The sequence below is a fragment of the Gorilla gorilla genome, chromosome 5 (genome assembly GCF_029281585.2).
Source record: "Gorilla gorilla gorilla isolate KB3781 chromosome 5, NHGRI_mGorGor1-v2.1_pri, whole genome shotgun sequence".
In the NCBI taxonomy this organism is placed as follows: domain Eukaryota; kingdom Metazoa; phylum Chordata; class Mammalia; order Primates; family Hominidae; genus Gorilla; species Gorilla gorilla.
This window is the reverse complement of record NC_073229.2, coordinates 131,629,817-131,646,050: the sequence shown is the minus strand read 5'-3', so window position 1 is coordinate 131,646,050 and position 16,234 is coordinate 131,629,817. Positions and strand designations below refer to the sequence as shown.

The 16,234-nt window shown below is 42.8% G+C and overlaps 2 protein-coding genes across 5 annotated transcripts in view; one reads left to right on the top strand and one right to left on the bottom strand.

Annotated features, from left to right (window-relative positions):
- Positions 1-291: 291 nt before the first annotated feature.
- Positions 292-3,399, bottom strand: LOC129534255 (uncharacterized). The gene is made up of 2 exons (XM_055390715.2): positions 2,651-3,399; positions 292-465 (listed from the first exon to the last, which is right to left on the bottom strand). The coding sequence occupies exons 1-2, from the start codon at positions 3,119-3,121 to the stop codon at positions 331-333; spliced, it is 606 nt and encodes a 201-aa protein (XP_055246690.1). The 5' UTR covers positions 3,122-3,399; the 3' UTR covers positions 292-330.
- PDSS2 (decaprenyl diphosphate synthase subunit 2) overlaps positions 3,195-16,234 on the top strand; it is a 308,385-nt gene continuing 295,345 nt past the window's right edge. For 3 of the 4 annotated variants that reach the window (XM_055390712.2, XM_055390714.2, XM_063707803.1), the window contains exon 1: positions 3,378-3,976. In XM_055390712.2, coding sequence (XP_055246687.1) covers positions 3,681-3,976 — 296 coding nt within the window. In that variant the 5' untranslated portion in view covers positions 3,378-3,680. Of the gene's footprint in view, positions 3,977-16,234 lie in introns of all 4 variants that reach the window. The other variant, XM_019030158.3, reaches the window with a different exon arrangement.

Below are 16,234 nucleotides of genomic sequence, written 5' to 3'. Positions count from 1 at the left end.
AGGGCAAAGGGCAATATATATGTAATTTTGCTGAGGATTATCAAATTCCCTTCCATAGCTGCCATGTACCATTTTGCATTCTCAATGGCACTATGTGGCATCTCCACAGCCTGCTAACCAAGTAGGTGGTCAAACTTCTGGATTTTTGCCTCCTTTTATCATCTTTGCCCAAGATACACCACGACGCTTTCATCTGCCTTTGGAAGAACTCTCTCAGGATAAACAATAGGTGATTGTATTGAGGGTGACAGAAGGAGGGTGGCTGCAATATCTCTATCTATTTCCACTCACCTAATCATGGAAATGCCAGCGCCCACAGCACTATCCTTGTTAAGAGCTTGTATTTTCCAAGGTTGGCTCGGGTTTCCAGCCAAAGAAAAGGACATCAAATATGACCTTACTTCTTTCTAAGGTCAGTAGAATGCAGAGTGCCCAGTGAGTTCTACTGGTATAAGCTTCAGAACCCTGAAAAAGGTAGAGGAGGAACTGTGATCATTTTTTGTCAGCGTGCTGTCTCCAAAACAACTCCGATGCCAAGGGAAAGTCCCTGAGTGTGGCTGAAAGTTTCCATAGATTGTGGAGTGACCACTCTCTAACCTGCAGGGCTACTCACACCCAGGACTTCTTTTTTGCTGCTTTGTAGGAGTAAATGTCATGGATGGACACTGTTTTTTTCTTTCAGCATCTCCCATTTCCCAGTGGGCAATTTTGCACTCCAGGGTGACAGACATTTGGTAATGTTTGGAGACATACCTCGTTGTCACAACTTGGAAAGGGGTGCTGCTTAACATCTAGTACGTAGAGGTCAGGAATGCTACTCAATACCGTACAATACTCAGGACTGCCCCCCTTCCCCCAACAAAGAATTATCTGGTCCAAAATGCCAATAATGCCAAGGCTGAGAAATCCTGCTGTATTCTTTCTTTATGCACACATTCACAGACATCCTTAATATAACTATTATCAGTGGCAGAGGAAGGGCAGAATCACAGATACTCCCCCTCCCTGTTCTCCAAAAGTCACTAGCAATTCAGAAATTTCTTTAATCATAAAGACTCTAAGGAATTATATATTTATCTGGGAGATTAAAGAACAAATACCATTTTAACCTTCTAAAAACTGATTATCATTAAGTATAATGCAACCTTTTAACTGTAAGTATAAAGGAAAATGCTGATTATTTAAAGTAAATGGGACCCAAAGTCCCATGAATAATCAAAAACTTGGTTAATAGAGTATGACCAGAGAAGAATGCACTTGGCTTCTGTGGAGAAATTAAAGTACATGCTGTGAATTGCTATTGAGGAAATTGCGTGAAAAGTTACCCTTAAGGTACCATGAGGCTGAAGAAACAGCCTCAGGTGCACAATATATCACATTAGTCTCTATCTATCTTTGTATTTTCATGACTTCTTTCACCTTGGATAACCCAGAAGCTCTGGCCTTGGAACTTTTTGGAATGGTAAAGTATCTCACTCTCCATATTTATTTTCATCTCCTGGAATGGTAAAGTATCTCACTCTCCATATTTATTTTCATCTCCTAACAGACCTGAATTTTGTTGCCAAGAGTTTATCTCTTTCACAGGAATTATTTTCAAACTTCAGCTTACTTACTTTGAGGGTATAGACTGTGTTTGATACTTATAATCACAATTCATGTTAAATAAAATGTGCCCCTGAAAAGTTACCTAAACTGAATTTTTGTAAATAAAATAAAAAATTTAAATCACAAGGAAAACTTGCCAAAGGGAGAGTATGAAGCTAAATCTTTTGTAGAGAAAATCATCTTGTTTTGCAAAGTGAACAACTACTCTTTAAGGCCCAGTCTTTATTTGTAGCTCAAGAGGCTGGTACAGTATTATGCATGATGCTCATTTAAAAAATACTGACAGACTGGGCATGGTAGCTGGTAGCTCACACCTGTAATCCCAGCACTTTGGGAAGCCGAAGTGGGCGGATCACTCGAGGTCAGGAGTTTGAGACCAGCCTGGTCAACATGGTGAAACCCAGTCTCTGCTAAAAATACAAAAGTTAGCCGGGCGTGGTGGCAGGCGCCTGTAGTCCCAGCCACTTGGGAGGCTGAGGCACAAGAATTGCTTTAACCTGGGAGGCGGAGGTTGCAGTGAGCTGAAATCGCGCCACTGTACTCCAGCCTGGGTGACAGAGCAAGACCCATCTCAAAAAATAAATAAAAGATAAAAATAAAATACCATGAATTTGGAAGGATTTTGAAAGTTTTAGAGAGTTTTATAAGCTATTTTTAAGAGTGTAAAAAATTGATAATATATCCTTTATTAAGAACGGTTAACACCTGTTTTAGGTGATAAGAAAGGAGGTAAGATCTTAGGCACATTTGAAAAAAAAATAGGTAGCATTACTGAAAAGATAATCATATTGATTATTTCCTCTCAGCAATAAGGAGAAAAGAGTGGATGGGAGCTTATTATTTAGACAGTGTAATCTTTTGGTTAGAATACGGATTCTGAAACCAGATTGTCTGGGCTCACATCCCTGTCTAGTGTGGTCTTAGGCAACTTACGCGACTCGACTGCACCTTAGTTTCCTCATACAAAACACGGAGAATACTAATATTATCTACTTAATGAGGTTGTTCTGAGGATTAAATAAAGTAATACATGAACTAGTACGTGAAAAGCACTCCGGTCAGCGATAGTCTTCAATCCTGGAGTTGAGCTCCAGGCTAGGCATAAAGAGGAAGATAAGAGGCAGGGAGTAGGCAACGTTTCATTCTTCCTCTCCGCACCCGCGGGAAGGAAGCACCGCTGTTTCTCCCAAAGCTCAGTGAGGAGGCCGGTAATTCGAAGTTGGATCCGAGGACTTTCCTTGGGACCCCTTTCCGCCGCACCACGCTGCTTTATGTCTGGCTGGGCCCTGAGGACACGAGGGCTCAGCCCCACGCCCCGACTAGGCGTTCCACCACTGAGACGTGGCCCCAGCTCCAGGAGGCATGCAGCCCGAGAGGCCGCCTTCACGCCCGGCCACGGCCACTGCCACTGCCAGGGGCTGGTGGCGATAGCGACAAAAAGCTTCCGGGAGGAACTGGTGCCTCCGCCCGACGCCCTTCCTTGCGGGCAAGCCGGGGGCTGACCGTTGTTCATGACACCAATACTTATGCATGCCACTCAGTGCTGGGCGCCAGGGACTTTAATGAATCCAGACTAGGCCCAGATACCGTGTGCAGAAGGACCACTCGCCTCCCACAACTGATCCCTGTCACTGGCGACCTTTGCTGGCCAGAGCGGGGGGGTGGGAGGAGCTGAACCTCCCAACCCGGGTTCACCTCCAAAGCACCGCCCCTGCGGGGGCGTTCTCGGGTACGCCGTAAAGTAGAGAGTATACTTAACAACCCGCCTCTGTCTTTACGGCAGGCCGCATTCCATGCCTCCAATATGGCGTCTTCCACATAGGCAGCGGCTGTGGTTTCTACCCCGGGTGGCCGGGGGCAGTGCTGAGCTGGGACTGTTGTTTGCCCAGCCTGGGCTGCAGAAAGCAGCAGTTAAAGTTCGTTTCTGGTCACTGCTCCAGGAAGCCACCTTACTCTGAGGGTCAAGAATTGCCGCTTCCTTTTAGTTACTGTAAGTTCCTCCTCTGCCCCTGGTTTGTTTCCCGCGGCACTTCTGGATACCCCCAGGTCCCAGACCCTTCCAGACTCAAACCATGAACCTTCGGCAGCTGCTGTTGCACTTGCCACGTTATCTTGGAGCCTCGGGTTCCCCGCGTCGCCTGTGGTGGTCCCCGTCCCTCGACACCATCTCCTCGGTGGGCTCTTGGCGTGGTCAGTCCTCCAAGTCCCCGGCCCACTGGAATCAGGTAGTGTCAGAGGCGGAGAAGATCGTGGGGTACCCCACGTCCTTCATGAGCCTTCGCTGCCTGCTGAGCGACGAGCTCAGCAACATCGCTATGCAGGTGCGGAAGCTGGTGGGCACTCAGCACCCTCTGCTTATCACAGCCAGGTGAGCTACCCCTCTCCCGCTGACACACTCGCACTCACTGGAATACTTTTTTTTCTGGCGGGCATACGCATTCTACCTCTCTCAGACTGGCTCCTGATTTATCTCTTTTTAGTCCTTCCTTTTTACTCACTCCTCCTAGACATTCAGTGTTGTCTCTTCTCTAGTCCACTTAACGTTCTTGCTCAGCTGAGTGCATAAGTGGTTTTCTTTGAAACACTTGTGTGCTTTCCTCGATTTTGCTTCTTAATTGTTGAGGATGAAGATGCCTCAGTGATTTGTGGAGAAATCGAGCGGAGATGTAGGTTTATTGAGTCACTTCCTAGAATGTTTTTTTTTTTTAATGAGATAGATTAATTTTCTGTCCCGCACTGTTCAGGGGGTCACCTCCAGAAAGTGGGCAAGGAGAGAGAGAGAGGCTGAAGGTAGATAATTCTTTCCAACGAATGTCTTGGGGTTGAAGTAGGAATTTATCCCGTTAGTAGTCATTATCTTCTTGGGATGTTTATCACTTATGCTGTACTACTGCTGTGAAACCCGCCTTTAGGATTTATAAAAGTTTTTTTTTTTTTGAGACGGAGTCTCGCTTTGTCGCCCAGGCTGGAGTAGCTGGGACTACAGGTGCCCGCCACCACGTCCGGCTAATTTTGTTTTTGTATTTTTAGTAGATACGGGGTTTCACCGTGTTAGCCAGGATCGTCTCAATCTCCTGACCTCGTGATCCACCCGCCTCGGCCTCCCAAAGTGCTGGGATTACAGGCGTGAGCCACCGTGCCCGGCCAAAAGTTTTTTTTTTTTTTTCTTCCACTTAAACCCCACACCTGAATTGTAATTAGTTTAAACATACAGCGAAGTTACAAAAATAATATAGTTCAAAGAACACACTTGCATACTCTTTAATCAGATCCACCTGCTACGTAGATATGTCTATATATGTCAATATATACATTAAATACATATACACACAGATATATATACTATTCACGTGTATATATCTTTCTATATATTTTTTTCTGAATCATTTGATGGTAGATTGCATACATCACGATCCTTTTCCCCTAAATACTTCAGTATGTATTTCCTAAGCATAGCAGTAATCTCCTACATAAGTACGCTACAGTTACCAACTTAGGTATATTTAATATTGATACAATACTTTTATTTAATCTACCATTTAATTTCAATTTTGTTAATTGGCCTAATAATGTTCTTTATAGCATTCTTTACCCTCCAGGACAGGATTCAGTCCAGGATCAAGTATTGCGTTTATTTGTTATATCTCTTTCATCTTCTTCAATTAGGAACATTTTCATATCTCTTCTTGGCTTTTATGACTAGAGCACTGGTTCTCAACTGGGGCAATTTTCCCCTCCTGAGGACATTTGGCATGTATGGAGACATTTTTGGTTGTCACAAATGGAGGCACATTACTGGCATTTAGTGGATAGAGGCCAGGGATGCTACCCTTCAATTCCCAGGACAGACCCACAAGAAATAATTAGGTGCTGCAAAATGTCAGTAGTGCCAAGGTGGAGAAATCCAGGACTAAAAGGACCTTTTTCTGTTGTTGTTTTTAAAAGTAAACTTCTATTTTGAAGTAGTTTTAGATTTACATGCAGTTGGAAGAAATAACACAAATCTAATATACACCTAACCCTGTTTCTCCCAATGGTAACATCTTCTGAAACGATGGTGTAATATCATAAGCAGGGTATTTATGTTGATACAGTTAAGATAAAGAACATATTCAGCACTATAAGGATTCCTCATGTTGCTCTTTTTTAGCCACACTCACTTCCCTTACCCACCCCTTGCTTTAATTTTTCGAGGCACCTGTCATTTTCTTACTACAAAAGTTATCAAATAGTAATAATAAAGTGATTTTATTCCTTGGCATTGTTCCCAGTTATCAGGAATGTCACCTTATGATTAGCTGGAATGTTAGTTTTCCAGAGATTCTAGATGATACACACTCAAAACACATACACACACATATGTTTAAAGCTTAATGAAACGAATAAGCCTACTATTACCCAACTTAAGAATTGTAACTTTACCAGTCCTGTTGAAGCTAAATGTGTACTCCTCAGTCCATCTCCCTGACTCTCACTAAACTGTTTTTAAACACTTTTCCTTTTCAAAATTACCAGGGGTCCTGGTGTGGTGTCTCGTGTCTGTGATCCCAGCACTTTGGGAGGCAAAGTGGAAAGATTGCTTGAGCCCAGGAGTTCAAGACCAGCCTAGGCAACATAGCAAAACCCTATCTCTACAAAAAATAAAATAAATTAGTTGGGCGTGGGGATGCACATCTGTGTAGTCCCAGCTGCTTGGGAGGATTGCGATTGCTTGAGCTGGGAGGTCAAGGCTGTTGTGAGCCGTGATTGTGCCACTGCACACCTGTCTGGGCAAGAGACCCTGTCTCAAAATAAAACGAAATAAATAAAATTACATTGTTATTTTTCTAAATAATAATGTTTCATTTTACTGGTTTCTTTGCAATGTACAAATATGATAGTTTATTGCATATGACCTTATGTGACTTCCTTTTTAAAATTCATGGTTTCTGAGATTCATCCATGTTGTGTGTTTAACTGTAGTTCATTAGGTTTTTACTGTGTATGAAATTCTGTTGTGTGAATATACCATAGTCATCTTTTGTTTGTTTATTTATTTTCAGACAGAGTTTCACTCTTGTTGCCCAGGCTGGAGTGCAGTGGCACAGTCTCGGCTCACTGCAGCTTCCACCTCCCAGGTTCAAGTAATTCTCCTGCCTCAGCCCCCCAAGTACCTGGGATTATAGGCGCCCGCCACCATGCCTGGCTAATTTTTGTATTTTTAGTAGGGACAGGGTTTCACCATATTGGCCAGGCTAGTCTTGAACTCCTGACCTCATGATCTGCCCACCTCAGCCTCCCAAAGTGCCGGGATTATAGGCGTGAGCCACCACGCCGGGCCTCACAGTCATCTTATAATTAACATTTGGGTTGTTGCATTTGTTAATATTATGAAAAATGCTGTTATAAATATGTTTGCATATCTTTTGGTATTCATGTCACGAGGATATAAAAACGAGCATAATTGTTGGATGTGCACATGTTTATCTTTAGAATGCTTTCTAAAGTGAATGTAGCAGTTTATACTCTCATAAACAACTTCTGAGTTCAGGTTACTCCTAGTTCTCATAACACTAGAACTAAGAGATTTCTTAAGTTTTTTTTTTTTTTTTTTTTTTTTTTTTGAGACAGAGTCTCGCTCTATCGCCAGGCTGGAGTGCAGCAGCCTGATCTCGGCTCACTGCAACCTCCGACTCCCTGGTTCAAGCAATTCTCCTGCCTCAGCCTCCCCAGTAACTGGGATTGCAGGCATGTGCCACCACGCCCAGCTAATTTTTGTATTTTTAGTAGAGAAGGGGTTTCACCATGTTGGCCACGATGGTCTCTAGCTCCTGCCCTCATGATCTGCCCACCTCCGCCTCCCAACGTATTGGAATTACAGGCATGAGCCACTGCGCCTGGCCCAGATTTCTTAGTTTTTGGTAATCCAGAAGGAGGTTTCTTTGTGTTTGATGGAAATGATAGTGTCAATGATAGGGGCTGTAGTATTGCATTATGAGTATTGTAGTCCATCATAAAGCACAGAAGTGAAAAGGGTGAAGCTAAAAAGAGCCTTATTAATGTGTATATTCTGAGAACTGTAGTTCATTTACTTAGTTGCAATAGCATCAGATGAGGGTTTGGAGAAGATCTCTTCAGAGACCACCAGAGGCATCCTAGATGAAAGTTTGTGAGACTAATGGTTCTGAAACTTTCCTAATTGTTGCCTAACCTGCCTTGTAGTACTATAGTACAGTGACAGAACTGGAAAGGCACAGAATAAGTAAGTTTTTGCAAAGTTGTCGTAGCATGTATGTATTGCTATATTTTGTAAGAAAAGAAAGAGCTAATCTGCATATAATTTTATTCTATTTACTACAATAATGTGTTGCAAATTATTTAAACAGCCTAAACTCATAGACAGCCAATGAAGAAACTTTTGGGGTGTGGATATGTATCTGTATATATTTGTATATACACTGTACAATTTCAGCAAAGGAGCAGGCATTTGATCCAGAGGTTAAGCAGGTAATGATTATTGTAAATTATAACTAAAATCAAGGATTAAGCAGCTGTATTTTTTTGTTTTTTTATTTTTATTTTTTTGAGGCAGAGTCTTGCTCTGTTGCCCAGGCTGGAGCCATTTACTTTTCGAATAAAGCTACATGGTATGTTAGGGGTGAATCATGTCTAACAGCCCTAAAATTTAGGTGAATGGTGACTTTGTTAGCAAACAGCAGGAAAAAAAAAAAAAAAGGAAACCACCATAATTTGCTATTCACTGATCTCTTTACCTAAGACATCTTGTCAAGAAAAGGGAAGAACAGCCTAGATGTGACATATATTCTTTAACACTAAATGAGAAATGAGGTTAAAAATCTTGAGGTTTGGTGAGATAATTATTCTGTTACTAGGAATAGAGGAGCATTTAGCTCATTGTTACTCTTGTTCATCTAGATTTTCTAGGATCTCTCTGTTGTAAACTATAATTAGATAAATAATTAATTAAATGTTTATTGAAACTTATGAAGTGATATAAAGAAGTCTAGACCAGGTGTGGTGGTTCACACCTGCAATCCCAGAACTTTGGGAGGCCAAGGTAGGCAGATTGCTTGAGCTCAGGAGTTTGAGACCAACCTGGGCAACATGGTGAAACCCCATCTCTACAAAAAATACCAAAAATTATCCAGGTGTGCTGGTGCATGCCTGCAGTCTTAGCTACATGGGAGGCTGAGCTGAGAGGATACCTTAAGCCCAGGAGGTCGAGGCTGCAGTAAGCTGTGGTCGTGCCACTGTGCTCCATCCTGGGCAGTGGAGTGATAACTTGTCTCAAAAAAAAAAAAAGGAAGTCTGAAACATGGACCCTGTCCCTTGATGAGTTGACACAAAAGATATTTACAAATATCTAACGGAAGAAAACAAATGACTTGTGGTTAATGAGCTACCACATAGAGAGATGGCTTGGAATAGTAGAGAACCTTTCATGGAGAAATTGGCACTCCATTGAAGGATGGATGGATAAAAATTACATGAGTAATGTTTTAGGGTAGTAGTTATATAATATTTGTTTTTTTCCTTCATGATTCTTTGTTTTTTCCCCCTTCTTCTCCAGGCTACCATACCTCTACTAGGTATGGGGAAGACCTTAAAAGCAAGGATAAGCAGCATGAATAGAGCTAGAATAGTAAAAACTAGAACATTTTAGGATAACTAAAATGTTGGAAAAAGAAAGCATGGGTTGAGGAATCATTCCACCTACTGTTAAATCTTACTATATAGCTGCATTAATCAAAACACTGTGGTATTGGCAGAGGAACAGACAGATCAATGGAACAGAATAGAGAATCCAGAAATAGATTAACACAAATATGCCCAACTGATTTTTAACAAAAGTGCAAAAACAATTCAATGGAGGGAGGATAGTTTTTTTTTTTTTCTTTCTCCAAAAATAGGGCTGGAACAATTGAACATCATAGGCAAAAAAATGAACCTTGACCTAAACCTCACACAGTATTTTTTAAAAATCAATGTAAAATGGATTATTTGTGAAATCAATGTCCACTTAAAATGGATTTAAACATGAAATGTTAAACTATAAAACTTTCAGAAGAAAACATAGGATAATATCACAGCTGGGTGTGGTGGCTCATGCCTGAATTCCCAGCACTTTAGGAGGCTAAGGTGGGTGGATCACCTTAGGTCAGGAGTTTGAGATGAGAATCGCTCAAACCCAGGAGGTGGAGGTTGCAGTGAGCCGAGACTGCACCACTGCACTCCAGCTTGGGCGACAGAGCAAGACTCAGTCTCAAAAAAAAAAAAAGAAAACATAGGATAACATCTTCAGGACCTAGGGCTAGGTAAGCAGTTCTTAGACATGACACCAAAAAATTCATAAAAGAAAACAATAATTGGACTCCATAAATGTTCAAAACTGGCCAGGCGTGGTGGCTCACGCCTGTAATCCCAGCATTTTGGGAGGCCGAGGCAGGCAGGTCACAAGGTCAGGAGTTCGATACCAGCCTGACCAACATGGTGAAACCCCATCTCTACTAGAAATACAAAAATTAGCTGGGTGTGGTGATGTGCACCTGTAATCCCAGCTACTCAGGAGGCTGAGGCAGGAGAATCGCTTGAACTTGGGAGGCGGAGGTTGCAGTGAGCCGAGATTGCGCCACTGCAAGCCAGCCTGGGAGACAGAGTGAGACTCTGTCTCAGGAAAAAAAAAAAAAGTTTGAAACTTAGCTCTGTGAAGGACCCTGTAAAGAGGGTGAAAAGTTTAGCCACAGACTGGGAGAAAATATTTGCAAATCACATATTCAAAGAAGGGCTTATATCCAGATTATGTAAAGAAATCTCTAAACTCAAGAGGTTGGGTGCGGTGGCTCACGCCTGTAATCCCAGAACTTTGGGAGGCCGAGGCAGGTGGATCACTTGAGGCCAGGAGTTTGAGTCCAACCTGGCTAACATGGTGAAACCCTGTCTCTACTAAAAATACAAAAATTAGCCGGTGTGGTGGTGGGTGCCTGTAGTCCAAGCTACACCAGAGGCTTAGGCAGGAGAATCACTTGAATCTGGGAGGCAGAGGTTGCAGTGAGATCGCGGCACTGCACTCCAGCCTGGGCAACAGAGTGACACTCTGTTGCCAAAAAAAAAAGAACTCTCTAAACTCAAGAAAGCAAACAATACAATTAGAAAATAGGGGAAAAAGCTTGTGTGGTGGTACATGCCTGTAATCCCAGCTACTAGGGAAACAGAGGCGGGAGGCTTCCTTGAACCCAAGAGTTTGACTTCAAGGCTGCAGTGAGCTATGATTGTACCACTGCACTCTAGCCTTGGCAACAGAGCAAGACTTTGTCACTTAAAAAACAAAAAAAGAAGAAGAAAGAAAAAAAAATCGGCTAAAAGAAAAACCTATAAAGGTAGCAAGTAAGCATATGAAAAGATGTTCAACATTATTAGCCTTTTGGGAAATGCAAATTAAAATCACAATGGGATGTTGAGGTGATCGGGCCCAACACCAGGCTGTGAGGGCTACAAAGTCTGGCGGGGTCAAAGGAATGAGAAAAGACAAGTTAAGAGTTCATAAAGTGGGTCCAGAGGGCCAGCGCTAGATTGGAGGCTGCAAAGGCCCCGAGCTCTGGGAACCCGCCCTATTAATTGGTGATTAAACAAAGAAGCAGGTGGTGAGGACGTGAGGGTAAACAGGTGAGGGCATGAGGAGGTGAGAGTAGAAAGGTAGTGGTGCATTAAGTGTAGCTGTGACGGTTTAGCATTTCCTTTGACCCATATAGAATATGCTCTGCTGCTTGAGATAATGGAGGTCATGTTTACAAGAAAGAAGCAAGGAACCAACAAGTCTGTGCACATTCCAGAGGCTACGAGGGGTTTATGCCCTGAGCCCTGGATTCCATCAAAGCCACAAGGGGTTTTATGCCCTGGGCTTAGATTTGTGGTGCGGCAGTGCAGCCTTCCACCCTTTGGCACAGAGCTTGGTGTTCCAAAGGCCACGAGGGGTTTTAGACCCTGGACCCCGGACATCTTCCAAGACTCTTTTACATTATGACAGACAAGCCAGTCCTGCCTCAGCTCTTCTACCAACAATGGGATACTACTATGTACCAATTAGAATGGCTAAAATAAAAAATATAATATGTAATTCTAGTAACGATGCAGAGAAACTAGATTTCTCATACATTGCTGATGGGAATGTAAAAAGGTTCGGCCCCTCTGGAAAACAGCGTAACAATTTCTTATAAAATTAAACATACGACTGGGCACAGTGGCTCACGCCTGTAATCCCAGCACTTTGGGAGGCTGAGGCGGGCAGATCACTTGAGTCCAGGATTTCAAGACCAGCCTGGGCAATGTGGCAAAATGCCGTCTCTACAAAATATATAAAAAATTAGTTGGGTGTGGTGGTGCACACCTGTGGTCCCAGCTACTTGGGAGGCTGAGGTAAGAGGATCACTTGAGCGCGGAAGTTGAAGGCTGCAGTGAGCCATGATTGTGCCACTGCACTTCAGCGTGGGTGACAGAGTCAGTCCCTGTCTCAATCAATCAGTTGATTGATCAATCAGTTTAAACACACACTTACCATGTAGCCCAGCAATCAGACTCCTGAGCATTTATTCCAGAGAAATAAAAACTTACATCCATACCAAAACCTATACACAAATGTTTGTGGCAGTCTTATTTGTAATAGGCTGCCGTAACCTATAGAATTATAAGTTGAAAATCCTACATATATGTATTTCTCCTTTGCAGTTAAGTTTCTTGTATTAATGCCATTTTCATTCCACAGCTTGGATAGGACTGTGTGTTCTTTCTAGAGGAAAGATCCTTTCTTTAGAATGATGTTCCATAATTTCACCTTGATGGTTTTTGGAGTGGAGAATGAAGGCCTTCCTAATTTAATCCTATATCCTTTATTTTGGGATGATTTTGTGTGTTATTTCTTCAGTATCATGGTTCCCACCATTTTCTCTCTCATGTTGGAATTTTGTAGTTGGTCATTGTGAATTGATTCCTCAACATTCTTCCCCCTACATTCATAGTTTTCCTTTCTTTAATTTATCCTCTACATATATACTGTTTGTTATACTGTTTTAATTTTGTCTTTAATTATTTCCCAACTGGAAACAACCCACATATCCTAGTGAGTGGTTGAACAAACTGTGGTACATACATAACAACGAAATGCTACCCAACAATAAAAAGAAATGAACCACTGATACAACAACTTGGGTGAATCTCAGATGAATTATTCTGAGTGAAAAAAGTCAATCTCATTCATCAAAAAATTAAAAATAGAATTGCCATATGACCCAACAATTCTGCTTCTGGGTCTGTTTCCAAAAGAATTGAAAGCAGTGTCTCAAAGAGATATTTGTATACCCATGTTCATAGCAGCAGTATTCACAGTAGCCAAGAGGTAGAAGCAACCCAGTTGTCCATTGATGGTTGATAGGATTAACAAAATGTGGTATATATTACCATGGAATATTATTCAGCCTTAAAAAACAAGGAGGGACCAGACACAGTGGCTCATGCCTGTAATCCCAACACTTTGGGAAGCTGAGGTGGGAGGATCACTTGAGGCCAGGAGTTTGAGACCAGCTTGGGCAACATAGTGAGACCCCATCTTTATAAAAAAATAAATTAACTAGACATGGTGGCTCCTAAAAATAAATTGGCTAGACAGCTGCTCTAGAGGGCAAAGTGGGAGGATCGTTTGAGCCCACGTGTTTGAGGTTGCACACGTGTCATAATATGGATGAACCTGGAGGACATTATGCTGAGTGAAATATGGAGGACATTATGCTAAGTGAAATAAGCCAGTCGCAAAAGGACAAATACTGTGTGATTCCACTTATATAAAGTGTCTAGAGTAGTCAAATTTAGAGAAATGGTGTGTAGAAACAGAAAGGTGGTCTCCAGGGACTGGAAGAAGGGGGAAATGGAGAGTTGTTTAATAGTTATAGGATTTCAGTTTTGTAAGATAAAAAGTTCTGGAGATTGGTTGTACAACACTGTGAATACACTTAATGCTACTGAGCTGTACACTTAAAATGGTTAAGATGGTAAATTTTATGTAAATTTTACCCAATTTTTAAAAAAGTCTATCTCAAAAGTTTATATATTGTCTGATTCCATTTATATAACATTTATATCATTTTCAAAATGACAAAACTGTGGAGATGGAGAAAAGTAAGTGTTTTCTGGAGTCAGGGACAATGTGAGGAATAGGGAGGAGTGTAAATACAAAGAGGAATATTGTGGTAGAACAGTTGGGAGTCTTGTGGTGGTGAGTGTGTGAATCTATACATGGGATAAAGTTGCTGATACAGTTTGGCTGTGTCCCCACCCAAATCTCCTCTTGAATTGTAATCCCCATAATCCCCATGTGGGAGGGACTCAGTGGGTGGTAATTGAATCATGGGGTTGGTTTTCCCCAGGCTGTTTTCATGATAGTGAGTGACTTCTCACAAGAGCTGATGGTTTTATAAGCATCTTGCATTTCCCCTGCTGGCACTCATTCTCTCTCCTGGTGCCCTGTGAAGAGGCACCTTCTGCCAAGATGTGAAACTCTGGGTCAATTAAACCTCTTTTCTTTATAAGTTACCCAGTTGGGGGCATCTCCTTAGAGCAATGTGAGAACAGACTAATTGGTACCATAGAGAGTGGGGTGCTGCTATAAAGATATCTGAAAATGTGGAAGCGACTTTGCAGCTGGGTAACAGGCAGAGGTTGGAACAGTTGGGAGGGCTCAGAAGAAGACATGGGAAAGATGTGGGAAAGTTTGGAACTTCCTAGAGACTTGTTGAATGGCTTTGACAAAATGCTGATAGTGATATGGACAATGAAATCCAGGCTGAGGTGGTCTTAGATGGAAATGAGAAACTTGTTGGGAACTGGAGTAAAGGTCACTCTTGCTATGCTTTAGCAAAGAGATTGGCAGCTTTTTGCCCTTGCCCTAGAGAACTGTGGAACTTTGAACTTGAGAGAGATGATTTAGGGTATCTAGTGGAAGAAATTTTTAAGCAGCAGAGCATTCAAGAGGTGACAGAACATAAAAGTTTAGAAAATTTGCAACCCTGACATTGTAATAGAAAAGAAAAACTCATTTTCTGAGGAGAAATTCAAGCCGGCTGCAGAAATTTGCATAAGTAATGAGGAGCCAAATGCTAATTGCCAAGACAATGGGGAAAATGTCTCCAGGATGTGTCAGAGACCTTCTTGGCAGCCCCTCCCATCATAGGCCTAGAGGCCTATGAGAGAAAAATGGTTTCCTGGGTCAGGTCCAGCCCCCGCTGCTGTATGCAGTCTCTGGACTTGGTGCCCTGCATCTCAGCAGCTTCAGCAATGGCTAAAAGGGGCCAAGGTACAGCTCGGGCTGTTGCTTCAGAGGGTGCAAGCCCCAAGCCTTGGCAGCTTCCATGTGGTATTGAGCTTGAGATGTGTAGAAGACAATAATTGAGGTTTGGAAATCTCTGCCTAGATTTCAGAGGAAGTATGGAAATTCCTGGATGTCCAGGCAGAAGTCTGCTGCAGGGGTGGAGCCCTCATGGAGAACCTCTGCTAGGGCAGTGCGGAAGGGAAGTGTAGGGTTGGAGCCCCCACACAGAGTTCCCACTGGGGTACTGCCTAGTGGAACTGTGAGAAGAGACCCAACATCCTTCAGACCCCAGAATGGTAGATCCACATACAGCTTGCACCATGTGCCTGGAAAAGCCTCAGACACTCAATGCCAGCTGTGAAAGCAGCCAGGAGAGGGGCTGTTCCCTGCAAAGCCACAGGGGCAGAGTTTCCCAAGACTGTGGGAGCCCACCTCTTGTAATAGTGTGAGATGGATGTGAGACATGGAATCAAAGGAGATCATTTTGGAACTTTTAAGGTTTAATGACTGCCCTGTTGGATTCCGGACTTGACGTGGGGCCTGTATCCCCTTTGTTTTGGCCAGTTTCTCACATTTGGAACAGATGTATTTACCCAGTGCCTGTAGCCCCAGAGAGATGTGTCTAGGTAGTAATGCACTTGCTTTTGATTTTTTTTTGTTTTGTTTTTTGACGGATTCTCACTCTGTCACCCAGGCTGGAGTGCAGTGGTGCCATCTCGGCTCACTGCAAGCTCTGCCTCCTGGGTTCAGGCCATTCTCCTGCCTCAGCCTCCTGAGTAGCTGGGACTACAGGCGCCCACCACCACGCCTGGCTAATTTTTTTTTTTGTATTTTTAATAGAGATGGGGTTTCACCGTGTTAGCCAGGATGGTCTCGATCTCCTGACCTCATGATCCGCCCGCCTCGGCCTCCCAAAGTGCTGGGATTACAGGTGTGAGCCACTGCGCCTGGCCGCTTTTGATTTTATAGGCTCATAGGCAGAAGGGACTTGCCTTGTGTCACATGAAACTTTGGACTTGGACTTATGGGTTAATGCTGGAATGAGTTAAGACTTTGGGGGACTTTTGGAAGGGCATCATAACTGCATTTTGAAATGTGAGCACACGAGATTTGGGAGGGGCCAGGGTCAGAATGTCCTCACCTAAATCTCATCTTGAACTGTAATCCCCATAATTCCCATGTGTCATGGGAGGGAACTGGTGGGAGATAATTTAATCATTGGGGCTGTTCTCATGATAGTGAGTGAGTTCTCATGAGATCTGATGGTTTTAT

Bases quoted from the DNA above. Each gene is read 5' to 3' on its own strand.
- LOC129534255 (XM_055390715.2), bottom strand. From the start codon at position 3,121: ATGAACAACGGTCAGCCCCCGGCTTGCCCGCAAGGAAGGGCGTCGGGC. The intron at 466-2,650 runs GTACTAGTTCAT...TACCTTTTTCAG, and splicing joins CTGACCGGAGTGCTTTTCAC to GGTTCTGAAGCTTATACCAG.